A 16,253-nucleotide genomic window follows, 5' to 3' on the forward strand; every position below is an offset into this window, starting at 1 on the left:
AAGAAAGAAACAATGACACAATTTAATAAAAAGGATTTGTATTGTTTGTATTGTCAAACTGCACTACTGCATAACATACACAATACAAGTCATTTACTGACTGTACAACATGCCATTATGGTTTTTTTTAATAATAATAATAATAATAACAAAAACAAAAGATGACTATATATATGTACACAACTCTGTTACAAGTTATATTCGTCACTTGTGTCCAGATAAACAGCACTGACAAAACAACTATGGTCATCTTCAGCTAGGATCTAAAAACCTTGATTGAAAGAAACACGGTCAAAAAACACATCATCGGAATAAAATACTGTTCCCACTACGGCTGAGATTCTGTGATTAATGCAATAAATTAAACAAGAAAACCATGAAAAAAGTTCAGATGTCACCCTTGAAATGCAGGGATGCCCCCTTGAGGAGGTGTGGATGTGTATCTCAGATGCCACTGCACGACTGAGCGTGCCCGTCTATTGTATATATCTCATAAATGAGGATTCTTCATCACTCTACTCTTCTATCCATCCGCCCATTCATCCATCCATCCTTCTAGGTTGTCTTCAGTACATCCCAGCAGTCTGAAGGAACACTCTGCCCTCTGAAATCCACAAAGAAATACAGATTAATACTCACAATTAAATATTTGAACTCTCAATTTAAATAAACTGTAATCAAATTAGGCAGCTCAATCCTTTAGGGTAGACCACCCTGACTGTAACAGTAAGGGGAAAGAGGTTTCATGTTGTTAATTCATTAATACAAATACTGTACAAGACCCTATACAGCTTTGACCTAAGATCATTAATAAAAGATCGTTAATACATAAGGCTGGGTTCAAAGTGTTTTTCGGTCCCTGATCCCTGTTTTTGGCGATAAAACTTCCTGGCACAAAGAAAGCACATCCTGCCCCGCTGTCTGACAGACAATTCCCCTTTAAATGATTTATTACTGGGTGTTAATTATGCAAATTATGTCCAAACAAACTCGTCACGAGGACAATTAAGACAGCCTTTAATTAGTGGCCAGTTCTCTTCTTGCTTCACTGGCATTCAATTAAAAATTGCCTTTGAACAAGCTAGCTGTCTGCTACAGTGGCTCTGGCACAGCGTGGAGCAGAGGTGGGCTGGAACCATGCACTCTTTTGATGAGGCCGGGCTAGAGATCACTGTTATTTCTTTTTCTGTCTGTTTAAGATGTTACATGTGGGATTTTCTCATTAATCTATTCCTGTGAAGACAATAATGTTGGCAAAATAAATATATTAAAATGCCCGTCTCCATTAAAGCAGTAGCCTCAGTGAACTGCCTCATGCTTCATTTAATGTTGTTCAATTTCTCGGGAGCGGTCTCCCTGTGAAATCTTTGAAAGCCCTTCCAGTAGACCGGTCAGTTGAGCATCAAAAGCAGCAGAGTAGGTGAAATAATGAAATATGATGTCCTGGCTCAGTTGATAGAAGCGAAATAAATCCCCACCAGCAGATATATCACTGTTTAGTTCACAATTCTATAGTAACAACTTTACTAAAGTTGATAAATGTAAGTATAAATGAATTCTAAAAAATTTAACACTGCCAGTATCAGAACTTTTGATTTAAAAATGATTTCCTTAATGTGAATTTTGATATTTTCTGTTCTTGGGTAAATAAAATAATAATGAAGAATTTCAATCTGTAACAAGGGTGCCTGTCTTAAAGTTGACTTGTTAGCTTTTGTGCATTTTTTCTGATATTCTTTTTGTTATTACCTTGTACTGTTGCCTTGGTGTCCAGCCTGTTGTCATCATGGTTGCTCCCATCCAAGTCCTGGGCCGTGGACTCTGTGTGAGGAGGGGCTGTTGATGATTGATGGCCTGTAGCTTGGTCATTAATTAATAAAGACACTTCATTATATGCTAATGAACAGTCAGGGCTATGTTGCACTGAAGGCTTGTTGACATTTAGTATGAAAATAAGAATTACTCAGACTACGAAAACTTAAAACTCGGTTTTTAAAAATGCTTTTGTGTGTGTGTGTGTGTGCGTGTGTGTGTGTGTGTGTGTGTGTGTTTATCTTATGTCTGCTGGTGTACCTGTGTGTGAGTTGGCAGTGTGCAGAAGGCTGTGCTCTGCCTGGTCACGGAGTTTGACCTCCTCCTCCAAGGCCTCCTGTAGTCTCCTCTTACTCCTCTTTTCCTTCTTCAGGCGCTTCTGGATCAGAACTTAACAGAGAAGAAGAAGAGGAGGAACAGATGATGAAGTAAGTACAAAAAGTAAACGATAAATTATTCAGATGTTCTTACTATTTTTATGCTTAGCTTCATTTGTATCTACTACTGTTGTTGGAACTCCTTTATTATATTTGCATGTGTTCTCCATACTTCCTGACCTCAATTGCTGCCAAATTTAACGGTCTTTGAAGGTATTGTGTGCTTGGAGTGTGTTTGTTATTTTTGTTGTGGCTTGAATGAAACATTGATTTATAGTTAGTCAGCAAGGCCAGTATGCTCCCAGCTGATTACGTTTTAACAAAAGACTTTACTCACTGACACTTGAAGTATAGTATACTGTGTGAATGTGAATGAAATCAAAACGCATGTGTTCAGACAGAAAGTGTGACAAGTTTGTGACAAAACTGAAGCATCACATTTGGGTTCAGTTGAGAGGTCATTTTTGGGTCAATTTCCGTCACAAACTTGCAAACTTCTACATCTGGTGTGACCTCATTAAACTGACTGTCCTTGACCAGCCTTTGCTCTCAGAGCACCGTATGTGACAGATTTTGTGGACATGCCAAACTTGATTTACTTTGTAGTATACTGCCAACATCAGTATAATTCACCTCTGCAGAAGCTCTTGAGGGGTAATATACAATAGGTGTCCTCACTTCCTTATCTGATTTTCATGTTATTGGAGGTCCTGTCGCTTGAAAGTGGATTAGATCAACCTTGTTTAGCTGCACATTAAAACTGTGCAAATATGCAAAAATAATGTCATGCTTGTGTTTACGAGTGGAAATTTAACGCTGGTAGTAGCCAAGGAGGGAGCAAACAGCACTCCGATCAACACCTGTCAACTAAAAATAAAAATCTAAAGATAACACAGACAGTTGAGGGTTTACTCCACTGTCTCTGCAACGTCTACTTGAACACTTTAAACACATTTAGCCGTGAGTCATATGATGTTTGATGTGCTTTTGCGTACCTCTATTTTTTTGTTCCATGCTAAGCTGCCTCTCCAATGTCTCTCGGAGCTCCCTTTCCCGGACCAGCTCCATCTTCAGCTCTGTCCTCTCCAGCTGGTCCTGCTTCTCCTGCGCCCGGGCGTTCTCTATGGCAACCCTCAGCAGACCCTGCTTGGAGACACACAGGCACACATCAACAGGTTACACACTGAACAGAAGCCGGGAGAGATGTCTGTCTGTCTTCTACAGACATTTAAAAATGCACCAGGGAAAACCTTTGATCCTATAAATATTTCCCTTTTAGCAAAAGCGTGTTTCTGAACGTATAACATTAAAATATCTTAAAATGAGCCACAGTTACTTTAAAAAAAGAGCATGTAAAGCTCTTCCTCAGGCAGTATTTTACTCAGGTGTATAAATCCTGAATTTACCCACGCAGGAAAAACAAACAAACAAATAAATCAGATTTTTAACCTCATGAAAGTCAACACTGATCTTTTAACTGCCGTCACATCAGAGTCAGATGAGGTTAAAAACATGTTTTTTTCTCCGGTGAAAACCAAACCTCCTTTATAACAAAGACATGTAAAATCTGAGAAGCAAGTCAGCACACGCCTATCCCAATTACCGCACGTCCTAAATGTCTGCCCTGTCTGCTATTCACCATTTCAGGAAATCCCAAAGAGTGGCTCATCTCACTTCCTATTCATCTCAGAGTATAATAATAATAAAACCCCAGCAGAGCCTCACCTGGATGTTCGTAAGCAGTGTCTCTATGGAGGACAAGCCTTCCGGGAAGATGAAGGGAGTGTGATGGAGACCTGCTGGGAGCTTCTGCCCTGCAGGGTAAGATACCCTCTCGCAGCCCTCCCTGCCTGATGGGGGTTTCTGGTAGACTTGTCTATCACCGCTCTCCCTGGATGTCTGGGTGGCCAAGGAGCTGTTATCTAGAGGGATGAGAGACATTTTGACGTCTAGTCAGTACGGTCAATATTCCTCTGGCTGAATCAGTTTAACATCTTTCTTTTATTGTCAACAAATCCCATGAAAGCACCAAACCAACAATGAACTGATCCTTGTCTGTGTTGCCATAAACTGATGTACTGATATACTTATTCTTCTGTTCCATAGAGCTCCATTGTCATCCAAAAAACTACAGAAGACACATAAATGAGCCACAACATTGCACTTAGTGACATACTTCTTAACTCAGTGAACTCACTCAATCTATGACTGGAAATATGTATCATTTACTATCCTTTTTATGTATTCATGTATCTATTCAAGTCCGGTTTTCAAAAGATTTTTTCTAAAGATTTTTGTCTGGTACAAATGATTTTGCAGCTGAGCACACAAAAAGTACTGAGTGACAAAATAAAACATTATTTCTTTTTGTCCTTTTATGGTACACATTTCTAAAAAGCATCTTGAAGGAACTTGTTCCCCTTTGTCTTTTCTTGCTTTTATATTATTTATATTTCTTGGCATGTACATCTTGCATCTTTCTTTACTCTGTATATTACAGTACATTCATCTGGCAGATGCTTTTGTCCAAAACGACTGACAGTAAGTGCATTCAACCTGAGTAGCAGCAGGAGATGGATGTCATCAAAAATTGCAAATGTTTTATTCCATCCCTCTAAAACAAAACATGGACGTCTCTTTGAGCATTGTGTGTTTTAAAGAAATGCTTTATAAATTAAATTAACTCACTGTCCTGTGCCACTGACTAACAGAAGCAGTTTCCACCACCACCACCAGCATACACATATTTTCCTGTATAATACATTATTTCAAAGCATTCAGGTATTATGTTTGCACCGTTGTCCAGTGAAATATGTATGTAGTGAAGGTTGAATGCAATTTTTTATAATTTGTACCTTACTAATACATTTACTTAATTTTGTGTAAACATATTAAGCTCAGCAGCAAATAGGTGTTTATACTAATTACTGTTTGTGTGGATACGTACACAGAGGTCCTAGTTTGGGGTTGTGAAAATGTGGTTACCCTTTATTAGATGGCACTCTGCCTATTGATAATGCATCACAGCTTGACATCTCCCATAAAAACAGCTAAGAAGCTGCATTATGGATGACCATCTGTTTGTAAACCTGAGAACTGCGTGTTCCTGAATCGTGACAGTGAGGGAGATGAAGATTAGCCGTTTTTCTGCTTTTTTAATTTATTTATTTTTTTCACATCAGGCAGTTGCTCACTATGCGTTTACTATCATCCGAGCCACTGAGGACGAAGACGTCCTGGGAGTCCGGCGGTTATTGGAGCAGAGACGAGTGCGAACGTGCGATGTGATATCTGGCACTTTTCTCCGTCTGTGACAAATGACAGTGTTTTCTCCACTTAGCTGACCACAGCATCTTCTGCTCCAAATCCACCCACCTCCCTTACTCTGCCTCGGCCTCACGTCTTGGCAACTGTCACATTCAAGGTGTTTCACAGATGAGAAGCAATACCCCCCCTCCTCCTCTTTCTCCCTCTTTCTTGCTAAAAGCATTGCTCTGTAGAGAAAGGTAATTAGCAGGTGCTGGCGAGCTCAGCGGAGGGCATCCAACTACACTCCTGTGGCTCACACACACACACACACCCACACACACACACACACACACACACACACACACACACACATTCGTTCCCGCTGAAGTGCGCAGTCAGCAGCGTGGGCTCCCCAGGCTCCTTGGATGTGACTGATCCTTTATTGAGTTACTGTTTTACGCCTACTTTACCTCACACTCACACACACACGTTTGGCATAAATACACACACACACACACACACACACACACACATACACACGGCTGCCAGCTCGTTTGATCATTTACCCATCTCCCTAACCAAGGTCACTGTCTGTTTTTCTCTTTTCTCCCAACTTCATCTCTCTTTTTCCCCTCTCTTATTCCTCTCCCACCCGTCCCCAGGGCTAATGAACATCACCACGTGAAGACTGCCAGTCAGCGGAAGAGAACGGAAGGGAGGGAGGGAGAGAAAGACAGAGACAGAGAGAGAATAAAATTCTGCTGATGTTTGGTTAATGGGAGTGAGGTGTCAGGGATGGCCTCTGATCTTTGCTGCATGGATACGTTGTTCAAAGACCACTGAAACAGCACACACAGCCAAAACTGACTCACACACATGCCTACACACACACACACACACACACACACACTCAGAGATTATCATACCAGAGATTGACAGAATGACAGCGCTGAGGTGCTCTTTGAAACTCTTGTTCAATCCATGATAAACCTATCCTGTGATGTTCTAGGTCAAATACAAAAGCATGCAATCCAGCAAATGTACATGTTGTTTCATTTGCATGCAGGAAAATCAATTGGAAATCAATTGCATAAATGCGATATGTGATGCATGGCATTCATGTTGCTGGTGCCATCACTGCTTTGTCAATATGTTCACAGTTACCTGACAGCATCTGAAACCTTACCTGGGAGGCCTTTGTGATTTTTAGATTCGATTACTGAATAATGTGATTCAGTATTAGAATACGGGCGCGTGCACACACATACAAACTCTCTGTTTCTCTCCCTCTCTCTCGCTGTAAATTTCTGCTGACTGTTTGTCCTTGAGCAGTCCTCATTAAGCTAATGCAAACCTCCCTGACAGAGAGAACCAAACAACTGACGTTGCAGCACCGTGGCAACGCGGGCCCTAACGACAGGGAGGCGGTCGTTATGCAGATGAGGTCCAGCTGAGAGCGCGGGAGGCCGCCTGGCTCGTTAGGCCGCGGCCCGGCAAATGGCTCGCTAATGTAACACCGCTTCCTGGTCTAATGGAGCCCTGTTTTGCAGAATTATTTGTCTTTGCTCTCCGTGGGAAGCCAGGGAGGCCACCGACAGCGAGGAGGAGAGGGGGAGGAAAGGAGGTAGAGAGAAGGGGTGAGTGAATCCTTATCGACCTGTTACTGAGACATTTCTTTCTTGTCAACCTGTTAGGAGCCCTTTTAAAATAAACACTAAAGAAGAAACCATCACATGGTTGCCACAAGCTCAGAAATCCAGAGTATTCTGTGACGACATAGATGGAAGGATCTTTCAAAGCATTAAAACATGATGATTTGTTCAGTTCATTGAAACTGAACACTAGTTGTACTGTATTGACAGGCTTTGTTACACAGCCATTGATTTGTCCAAGAAAGAAGCATTACTCATTAATTATCATTAAATGATTAATCACCACAGCAAAAAATTCTCCGAAAACAGCAAAAACTTGACCTTTGAAGGGAAGCTGATACTGTCATTCAGTAAATGAAAATAATGCAAGATGACTCAATTTGAAGTCATGTAGATTAAATTCTTAAGTTCTGCTGAACCAGACCCAAGGCTGACTGAACCTATTTTAATATACCAGTGTGTCTTACCTCTGTCATTGTGGCCCCTCTTGTTTTCCTTGCTGTAATCTACTGTCCTGTCTGTCTCTCTGGCCCCCGCCACCACACCTGGGGAATGTCCTAACAAGCTGTGACTGTGACTTGATGACAGGCCTTCATGGAGTGCATCTGGAAAGATAACATGAAAAGTCAAAAAAAGATTATACATTCTAACAGGTATTCCTCGGATGTTCAAAAGCATCCGTCATTTTCTACTTTCAGACTAGCTCACTGCGTGTGTATCCCACAGGTGAGTACGTACGTGTGGCTTCTGCAGTGCGCTCTGTGTGAGACGGCGAACTCGACACGCTGCTGCTGTGATTGGATGACATCTGAGCTTCCTCCAATGAGGGAGAAGGGGAGGGGCTGTCACGCACTCGTTCCTACAGAACAACAAAAAATGATCATAGGATCAAATGAATGAAATGTGGCTTCAATTGAATAAATAAACTAAATGTTGAGATTTATTCCAGACACAATACTGCCCTACACAAGGGGAGAGAGCTATTGGAACTGAAACTGAAGAAAAATTTGTTTAACTTTTTTTTAACCTTACTTGCAAACTGTGTGACAGGTAATGCTGCTAATCCCTCCCAAAAAACAATAAAATGACTGGAATAGACCATGCATGGTACCTAAATAAATCTATTTATTTACTTCATTTTTTTTTATTATCAGTTTGCAATTCAAAGGGATTAAGTATATTTCTGTTGTACTTTGTGTCTTTCTGTCAATGCCATATTATAATTTATAATGAAATCAAAAGATAACACAGATAATACATCAACGAGTGTGATGTAAAGATAAATTAAACAACAAATTGTGTGAAGACTTAGAAGCTGAAGCTGCAGTTACTACTGAGTCTCTTCATTTAGCTAAGCTTATATATGTGTATACTTATGCAGCTAATTCTAAATTCTAAATACTAAATTACCAACATGTCAGTTCATCCTCTCAGATATTTTTCAATTACAACAAGACCTAAAAACCAACAGGTGCGGAGTCAGGATTCAGACACTTTGGCTTGGTGATTTCTGACAGACCAAGGTTCTAAGGGTCAAACATTTATATGGTAAAACCTCAAACAAAATTTAGACCAAATATTTAGATAGTGCCCTTTGGCTTTATAGAATCATCCACAAGAAAATTTAATTTTGGCAAGGAAATGTAACAGGCATTCTTTGGTTTTTGCGTAACAATTTGGGCTCATTCCATTCCAGTAAGCCTGGAAACTCTTTCCAAATCTTTGGCACCCAGTCGTCGGCAAAAACAATGGTCTGCATCCTTAAAATTATGACCGGATCTATGACTTCCTGTTCCTGAGGAGGACATGATGAGGTATCATGCTTTTTGAGGACTGATGCCTATTACATGACATTTATTAATATATAATAACTCCTATGGATTTATTTTAAGTGTGAAATAGCTGAGAGACAGGATTGTGTTTAAGCTAAGAAACCACTTCTTGGCTAAGAAGGTCCAAGGTCTGTCTGTATGCAGGATAAAAACTTATAAATAGATATGGAATTGGCCTCAAGCCATGGAACAACTGATTACATTCTGGTAGTGATCCAGATGTGTGATATCCACCAGCAGACAATTACCAATTTTTAACCATAGCTGTGGTAGACTGTACTCTAAATTCTGTGTGTAAAGGATAACAAAGGTTCATTTATTTTAAATTTTAACAAAAATTTAAGGTAAAGATGTCTTTGGATGAAAACTATTTAATATAATGGCCCTAATTTTTAGACACCACACTTTCGTGCAACCAGAGTTCCCGAGTGTCTCGTGGACTCAGACGATTACTGGCAGGTGGTCAGGGCCACCGGGCTGATGGGCCTCTGAGTTCACCTTAATGACGGAGGTGGGAGCCCTGGCAGAGGGGTTGGCGTGGAGCTGCGCCACATTGGCCATGCTGGCCAGTGTGCTCAGTCGGTTCATCTGGCCCATCGCCATGGAAACGGAGGCCGGTGCCAGGCTGGCAGGGATCAGAGGATGTGACATCATCATGAAGGGCAACTGGTCCAGAACTGGAGGGGGGCGGGGAATAGAATAAAATAGAATAGATTAGAGCGTCACTGAAGGAGAGAGTGCACAGTAGAGTACAGTAAGAGTCTGGTACTTCTCATATGGCAAAGGTCAGACCAGCAGCTCTGTTTAAAGGCCATCAAAGCTGCACAATACATGCACCCGACATGAAACAGGTCTCGACTCTCTCTTCTTTCATTTGTCAGGTGTATTTATCTTTCACAGCTTAAAGGCCTTTCTCTGCTGTACTGTGCATCCAACTGAAAGCCCTGCGTGTCTCTGGCCCTCTCATGACAGGATTGAAACTGTACACCAATATCATTCCTCTGTGATGTCAATATAACCTGGATGACTGCTCTGCTTCTAAACCAAGACTCAAAAATATGTGTGTCCGTGCATGTGTGTGTGCGTGTGACAGGGGTTTAGGGAGCATGAAAAAGATGGCCGCAGGAGGAATGTGATAGTAATAAGTGAGGAGAGACAGTCGAAGAAAAGGGAAGGAAGTAGAAGGAGAGAGGTTGTCAAACACTTGTCCAGCTCATTACGACACAAAGATATAAATACAGTGAAGGCCCGAAGATATTGTTGTGACACTTGAAATGCTTTTTGTGTGGGTGTCACCTGCAAAAAAACACAAGTCAGCCTTTCTGGAGTTAATAAAAACTGTCTGACTTTTTCTTCAGTGCGCCTGAGTTCTTGACGATAATCCAACACGTTTTCAGTGGTTGAAACCAAACTCCTATTATCTCGGCCAATCTGTTGTTCGCACTCCTCTTTTTAAGACAAGCATCCACTATCTTTAAAGAAAATCCTTCCTCTCAACAGCACCCCAGTGGGCTGTTGCGGTCCCTCTATTCATGAAACAAACAATCGTGTTGGGGGGGCGAGGAGGGGGGGAGAGAAAATGACATAAATATTTATCATTTAATAAAAGGAAAAACAAAAACAAAAGAAACACAGGGAGGAAGTGGAACAAAAGAAGCTGATGGCAGTCCTGGTGCTGGGCCAGCAATGCACGCTGGGTAATTATAAACACAAAAGAAAAAATCTTGGACTCTATTCCGCACAATTGTCACAAATAATAGAACGAGTGGATGGAAACAAAAAAAGGCTATCCAAAGAGGAGAGATGAAATAGAACAAATAAAGAAGAGAAAGAGGAAAAAAGGAAAAAAAGAGAGAGCGAAAGAAAGGCAAACTAAGAAATAAAGGGTGAGGCGTTGACTTCGTGAGTTGGGCTCGCCGGACATATGCGCAGAGCTTTGTGCATTTGGCAGATTAGTCTCTCTCTTGCCCAGAGCAGAAACCAATCCAAACAAAAGATCTGTCTGAATGGAGCTAAATAACCAGATGCTCTGACAATTAACTAGCAGCCAACTCCAAATATTAAACCTCGGTTAGAAACAAGCGCTCTACTTTTGTCACCCCCCCCCCCCCCACCCCCCAAACACACACACACACACACACACACACACACACACACACAGCCTATAATTTCATTTTCACTCTCATTCTTCTGAACTCTGCACCCCCTCCCCTCCTTCTTCACTTTCTCTGCCCTCCCATCACTCTCTCTTACGTTTCATTAAAAAACATCAAAAGTCAAAGTGCCTCTCTTATGTCTCTCCAAACAAACCATTACTGTAAACAAACAGTTAGTGTAAATTTCCCAGAAGATCTTGTTAAATGCAGAAATGGCCGCTCCTGCTTTTCCCCGACCCATAAGGTGTCACACTCAGCATTTGTGAGTGAGTGTGTGTGTGTGTAATCTGAGATTGCCTTTGTAGTGGTTAAAGCTCTGGTAGGGGCCTATCCTTCCCATAAGGCTGTGGGTGGCAGTATGGAAAAAAACAAATCATGCTTATGTGTGTATGTATGCCTGTGCTCTGCGTGTGTGTGCATGTGCGTGTGTGCGTGTGTGTGTGTGTGTGTATGTGTGTGTGTTTCCACTTGACTCTATAGTGATTAAGCTTTACAGGTTTATAATGGCTGGTGGTAACCATGCCATCTAACTGCGCACAGATGCTGGCTGTCTTAACTGAGTGTATACAATGGTAAACAAAGCTTAAGACTGGGAGTGTTTACAGACAGAAAAGAAACACATAAAAATGAACAGTAGAGGGCTTAAACATACTCTTGTAAATAAAAAAAATGCACAAGGACAATTTCTTCTTCACCATATCTGCAGTGCTCTCCACATGTTTTGTGTGTATGTGTGTGTGTGTCCCAGCTTCATAGCGTATTCCACACAGACCTTCATAAGCCCTGTCATCTGTCTAAACACACTGATGTCGCTTTAACCTGTCGATAACTGTGGGGGCGGTGCATTTGACTTGTTTGTGCGTGAGTGTGTACGTGTGTGTACGCTCACATGAACGCGTGCGTGTGTCCGCTCCCCCATCGATTGTCCAGCGTTTGTCGTTTGCATTCAGGATAGTGAATTAGAGAGAAGATTATTGATTTGGCTTCAGCCTCTCATCTTATTCATCTCTCTATCAACCCAATGCGCTTGCTGTCATCCACTTTTCCTCCACTTTTGCTCAGCTGCTCTCCTTCACTGCAAAGCCCTGGGATCGGTGCGGTGAAGGGTACAGTTTTTTGTAACGTGTGACTAAAAATGATGCCTGCACAAGTGATGAGCAGCACGAGGAATCCAACTTCAAAATGAGGATATTCTGTGCTTTTTAAGGAGAAAAATAAAGTTGATCCATCGCTATCATCTCTGATTTTTGTACCTCTTACTGTAAATGAGGACACACTGCGTAAAGCAAAGACTTTCTTTCTTCCTGATCTCTTTATGCTATATATGAACATATGTTATTCATGTTGAGCATGAGTAATTCATGTTGAGCATGAGTAACAGTGCTGGTTTGGGTCTATGCTGTCTTGATGTGATGACTAATAAGTACTAATGATTTGCCGGTAACATAACCAACTGTGTTTTCCCAGAACCATTTCCTGAATCTCATCGAAGCCCACAAGTATGCAAACTAAAATCCAAGCTGAAGCACATAAATTCACACACAGGCATTTATCATGACCCGAAAAACTGAAAAAATTGGTGATAAAGAACACAAATCTGCTCCTTATGTTTTGATGGTTTGGATTACCTGACCCAGATGTCTTTTTCATCTGAAAGTCTGACTAATCCTTGCTGCAAGTTTGTTTTTCATCCACTGTCTCTCGAAAGGAAATGCACAGGCAACAGAGGTGATGTCACATCCTGGTTTTAATCAGCTTGGTTCAGCAGCCGCACACGCAAACACAGCTGCTCGAGTCGTATTGACTTGGCACCACAGATGTGTACGGACAACAACCGCACGACGTGTTATACGACTGTAATTAAACATTTCACACGCATGCATATGTGTGTGTGTGTGTGTGTGTGTGTGTGGATAGACAAACGGATAATGCTCACCCAATCCGGGGTTGTGATCACCGTTCTCTCCGTTTGGCCCGCCATGTTGATGGTTGCTGTGGTAACTGGCCATCGCCTCAAGCTTGATCTTCTTGGCCAGGGCAGACAGATCTGAGAGCAAGACAGATAGAGAGCAAGAAAGAAAAAAGAAGGAGAGGAAAGAAAGAAAGAAAGAAAAAAGAATCAATAAGAGCCAGATCAATGGCCCCGGTGGAGGATTAGAGCAGTGGGCAGGCAGGAGGTTGTCATGGGAAGGCAGAGGCCAACCATTCATTCTGACTGCACCACTGCACTGGCCATTTAGTTTTCCAGGGAATCAGCAGTGATAGGAACAAGCCAGGACATTCATCTCTCCCACACGGGGACATCACATCCCACAGCACAGCACACAGGACGACACTCTGCACCTTTTAGCCAGAGAGTGCTTCTTTATCAGTATGAATTAAAGGCATTAGAAAAAAGTTTTTAATAGGGGTTGCGCTCCTCTGGATAATACGAAATGCAGAGTGACAAAATGTGGCAGGAGGGCTGAGCCACATTTTAATTTGTGTCTTGAACCTCAGAAGGTAGTTTGACCCACCAAGCCACCTTTAAAACTCTTATCTTATGGCACAGAAAATTAAATATCTCTCGCACTAATACAGACAAACATAGCGAATTATTAAAGTTGGACAAACCACGCAACTGTACAAACACGGCTGAGGAAATACAAACAAGGCATAAGTCTTAATTTCCTGATTGTGGATACATCTAAACACTTGCAACAAATTGAGCTGCTGAGTGTTTTCTTTTTTTTCTCTCTCTCTCTCTCTTACACAATGGGCATCTGAGGTGAATAGTCTGTCTGTCGAGACATCGACAACCACAACAAATTGTTCCTTTTCTTCTCATCTTCTCTCCTTCTCTTTGCTACCCTCTTCCCTGCTCTCCTCCCATCCCCTCTCCTTACTTTTACCTTTTCAAATGTCAGCATCACAGCGGGACATAAGCCACCGCATCGTGTGTGTGTATGTGTGAGAGCAAGAGGGCGAGAAAAAAAGACTAAGGAGGATCACATCAAAGATTTTCCTGCCTTTTACGCTCAAATGTCCTCCCTCTCTCTGTCTCTTTCTCCCCCTCTCATGTGGCCAGTTCTAATCAGTAGCACTGACATTGCTGCCGTGCCCTCTCCTTTGGTGGAAAAAGACTCTTTTCCCACTGAGAAAGATGCTCTTGAACGCTCGTGCATACACAACACACACAAATACACACACACACACACACACACTCAAGCACCTTTGAACAGTGAGAGGAAGCGGAGGCTAATAGAAAATGGCTTCTTTTGAGGCGGGGAATGAAAAGATCAGGTTGCAGCGAAGAGCACAAAGCCAAGGGCAACTTTGAGAGCGGTGAGGTGCCAACAATTACTTTTCTCCCTTTCTCTGTACTACAAACACACACACACACACACGCACACACACACACACACACACACACACACACACACGCACACACACACACACACACACACACATACACACACACTCGCAACTGTTTGTGACAAGAACAAGCAGTGCTATGGCCTTTAGCAGGCCTTTGACTAACACAGCTCAAAATATAAAAACCAAAATATGAAACAGACAGATTCTAACATTGCAAATAACTTTTTTTTCACCTGTATTACATCATATGTGAATTATCCTGCGATTTAATTACATATGTAAAGAGACACTGAGGGAGTTTACAGAATAATAGGAATAGGAAATCACGTGCTCATAAACAAAACCAACATGTGAGACTTTTCAATTCAACAACAGGTTTCAAAGGTCCAAATCTTACTCAACTTACTAGAAGACTATGTGTACTTATAATTCAAGAAAAAAAGACCAAGCTTGCAATTTATGAGTTCTTTTCTCAGGTGTCAGCAGTGCGTATGCTAATTTTATTAATCAACACTCAGGTTGCCTCCCAGAACCCGCCTCCTCATACTATTGATGATTGGTACAATGTGTCATCACGGGGGTCTGCAGGAAAAATGGTGAAAACCGCCCTGTCGTCTATCTATTCTGCATAAGCTCTTTCTTTACACTGACTGCTGCCAGGTCGTCGCTTTCACACAAAATTTGAACTTTGCCAACGGCTCCTCTGAGGGCCGAAGCAACAATGTGTCACTAATTCACTCTTTAAAGCAGCTTGTGGAGCCAAAAGAGGAATTTCCACTGTGGCTCCTGTACAGCAAAGAAGAATTACAATCCTTGACATTCAAAATGTGTAAAAAGGAGGATTTAGAGAGTCAGAGAGGGTTTATTCTCTCTTAATGAATCTTTGATACAGAATACACTGACAGCTGAATTGAATGTACTTGAACAACTTTCAAAAAAATTACCATCTGTTCACTTTTTTCCTATTTAAGATTTAACTATAATTTGTGGTTGAAAACGATGCTATCATATTTTATCTTCCTGGTTATTTGAAAATGGCACCGTTACATTGGGCTACACTGATATGAGAGTGATTTTGCAATAAGCAGTGGCAGCACTTCTGTTTTTGGCATGTTTTGCCTTTGTTGTACAGTTGACAGTGAAGTGACAGGAAACAGGGGGAGAGAGGTGGGTATGCCTTGCAGCAAAGCTCTGTGTTATGTGGCACACACAGCAACCAATCAGCTGCAGGGATGCTTCAGCAACAGTCGTTCTAATGGCGGCAGTATTTATAATGTTAATGTCTAATTACTGGCAGTTACTGACAAAAAGTTGAATAAAACAAGCAGAACCGTGATGACTTTCCTTCATTTACTTTAGTCTTAAAAACTTCAAAGTTTCGAGGTCTTCAGAGTCTCTCAAATAGCATAAGTACTAAATAGAAGTTTTATTTGTTCTATAGATCTTTTTTATTTATAGTGAAGCTTACAGTTTCAGTGCATTGGTGTTATATATTTTCTCACAAATCCAAGCTTTTATTACTTTATTCTTTTATTTATTTTGACTAATGAATTATAAGGGTTAGGGTTTTTTTCATTTTTTAAATATTTGCACACTGTACATAATCACTTTACTTAACTGCAATTGTATCCTTAAATGATATGTGGTCTGACTACATGCTCTGATGTGACCATCACTGATTAAATTTGACTGCACAACAGTAGTTCTGCTTTCTTAGTTTTTACTTATTAGAAATGAGAAGGAAACTCTCATTTTTTTTCCAGGTTGCTGCAACTTCAGGGCAACAGATAAACGTCTTTGTTGTCTATAAACACTGGT

The 16,253-nt window shown here is 41.3% G+C and overlaps 1 protein-coding gene across 3 annotated transcripts in view; it reads right to left on the minus strand.

The window, feature by feature from the left end:
• dachc (dachshund c) overlaps positions 1–16,253 on the minus strand; it is a 25,449-nt gene continuing 9,196 nt past the window's right edge. Inside the window, exons 3-11 of one of the 3 annotated variants that reach the window (XM_053332870.1) lie at positions 13,015–13,125; positions 9,421–9,599; positions 7,829–7,949; positions 7,558–7,695; positions 3,915–4,111; positions 3,185–3,332; positions 2,074–2,202; positions 1,750–1,836; positions 1–604 (exon numbers count right to left, since the gene is read on the minus strand). In XM_053332870.1, coding sequence (XP_053188845.1) covers positions 567–604; positions 1,750–1,836; positions 2,074–2,202; positions 3,185–3,332; positions 3,915–4,111; positions 7,558–7,695; positions 7,829–7,949; positions 9,421–9,599; positions 13,015–13,125 — 1,148 coding nt within the window. In that variant the 3' untranslated portion in view covers positions 1–566. Of the gene's footprint in view, positions 605–1,749; positions 1,837–2,073; positions 2,203–3,184; positions 3,336–3,914; positions 4,112–7,557; positions 7,696–7,828; positions 7,950–9,420; positions 9,600–13,014; positions 13,126–16,253 lie in introns of all 3 variants that reach the window. The other 2 variants (XM_053332871.1, XM_053332869.1) reach the window with 2 other exon arrangements.

Source organism: Scomber japonicus, chromosome 14 (genome assembly GCF_027409825.1).
Source record: "Scomber japonicus isolate fScoJap1 chromosome 14, fScoJap1.pri, whole genome shotgun sequence".
Taxonomy (NCBI): domain Eukaryota; kingdom Metazoa; phylum Chordata; class Actinopteri; order Scombriformes; family Scombridae; genus Scomber; species Scomber japonicus.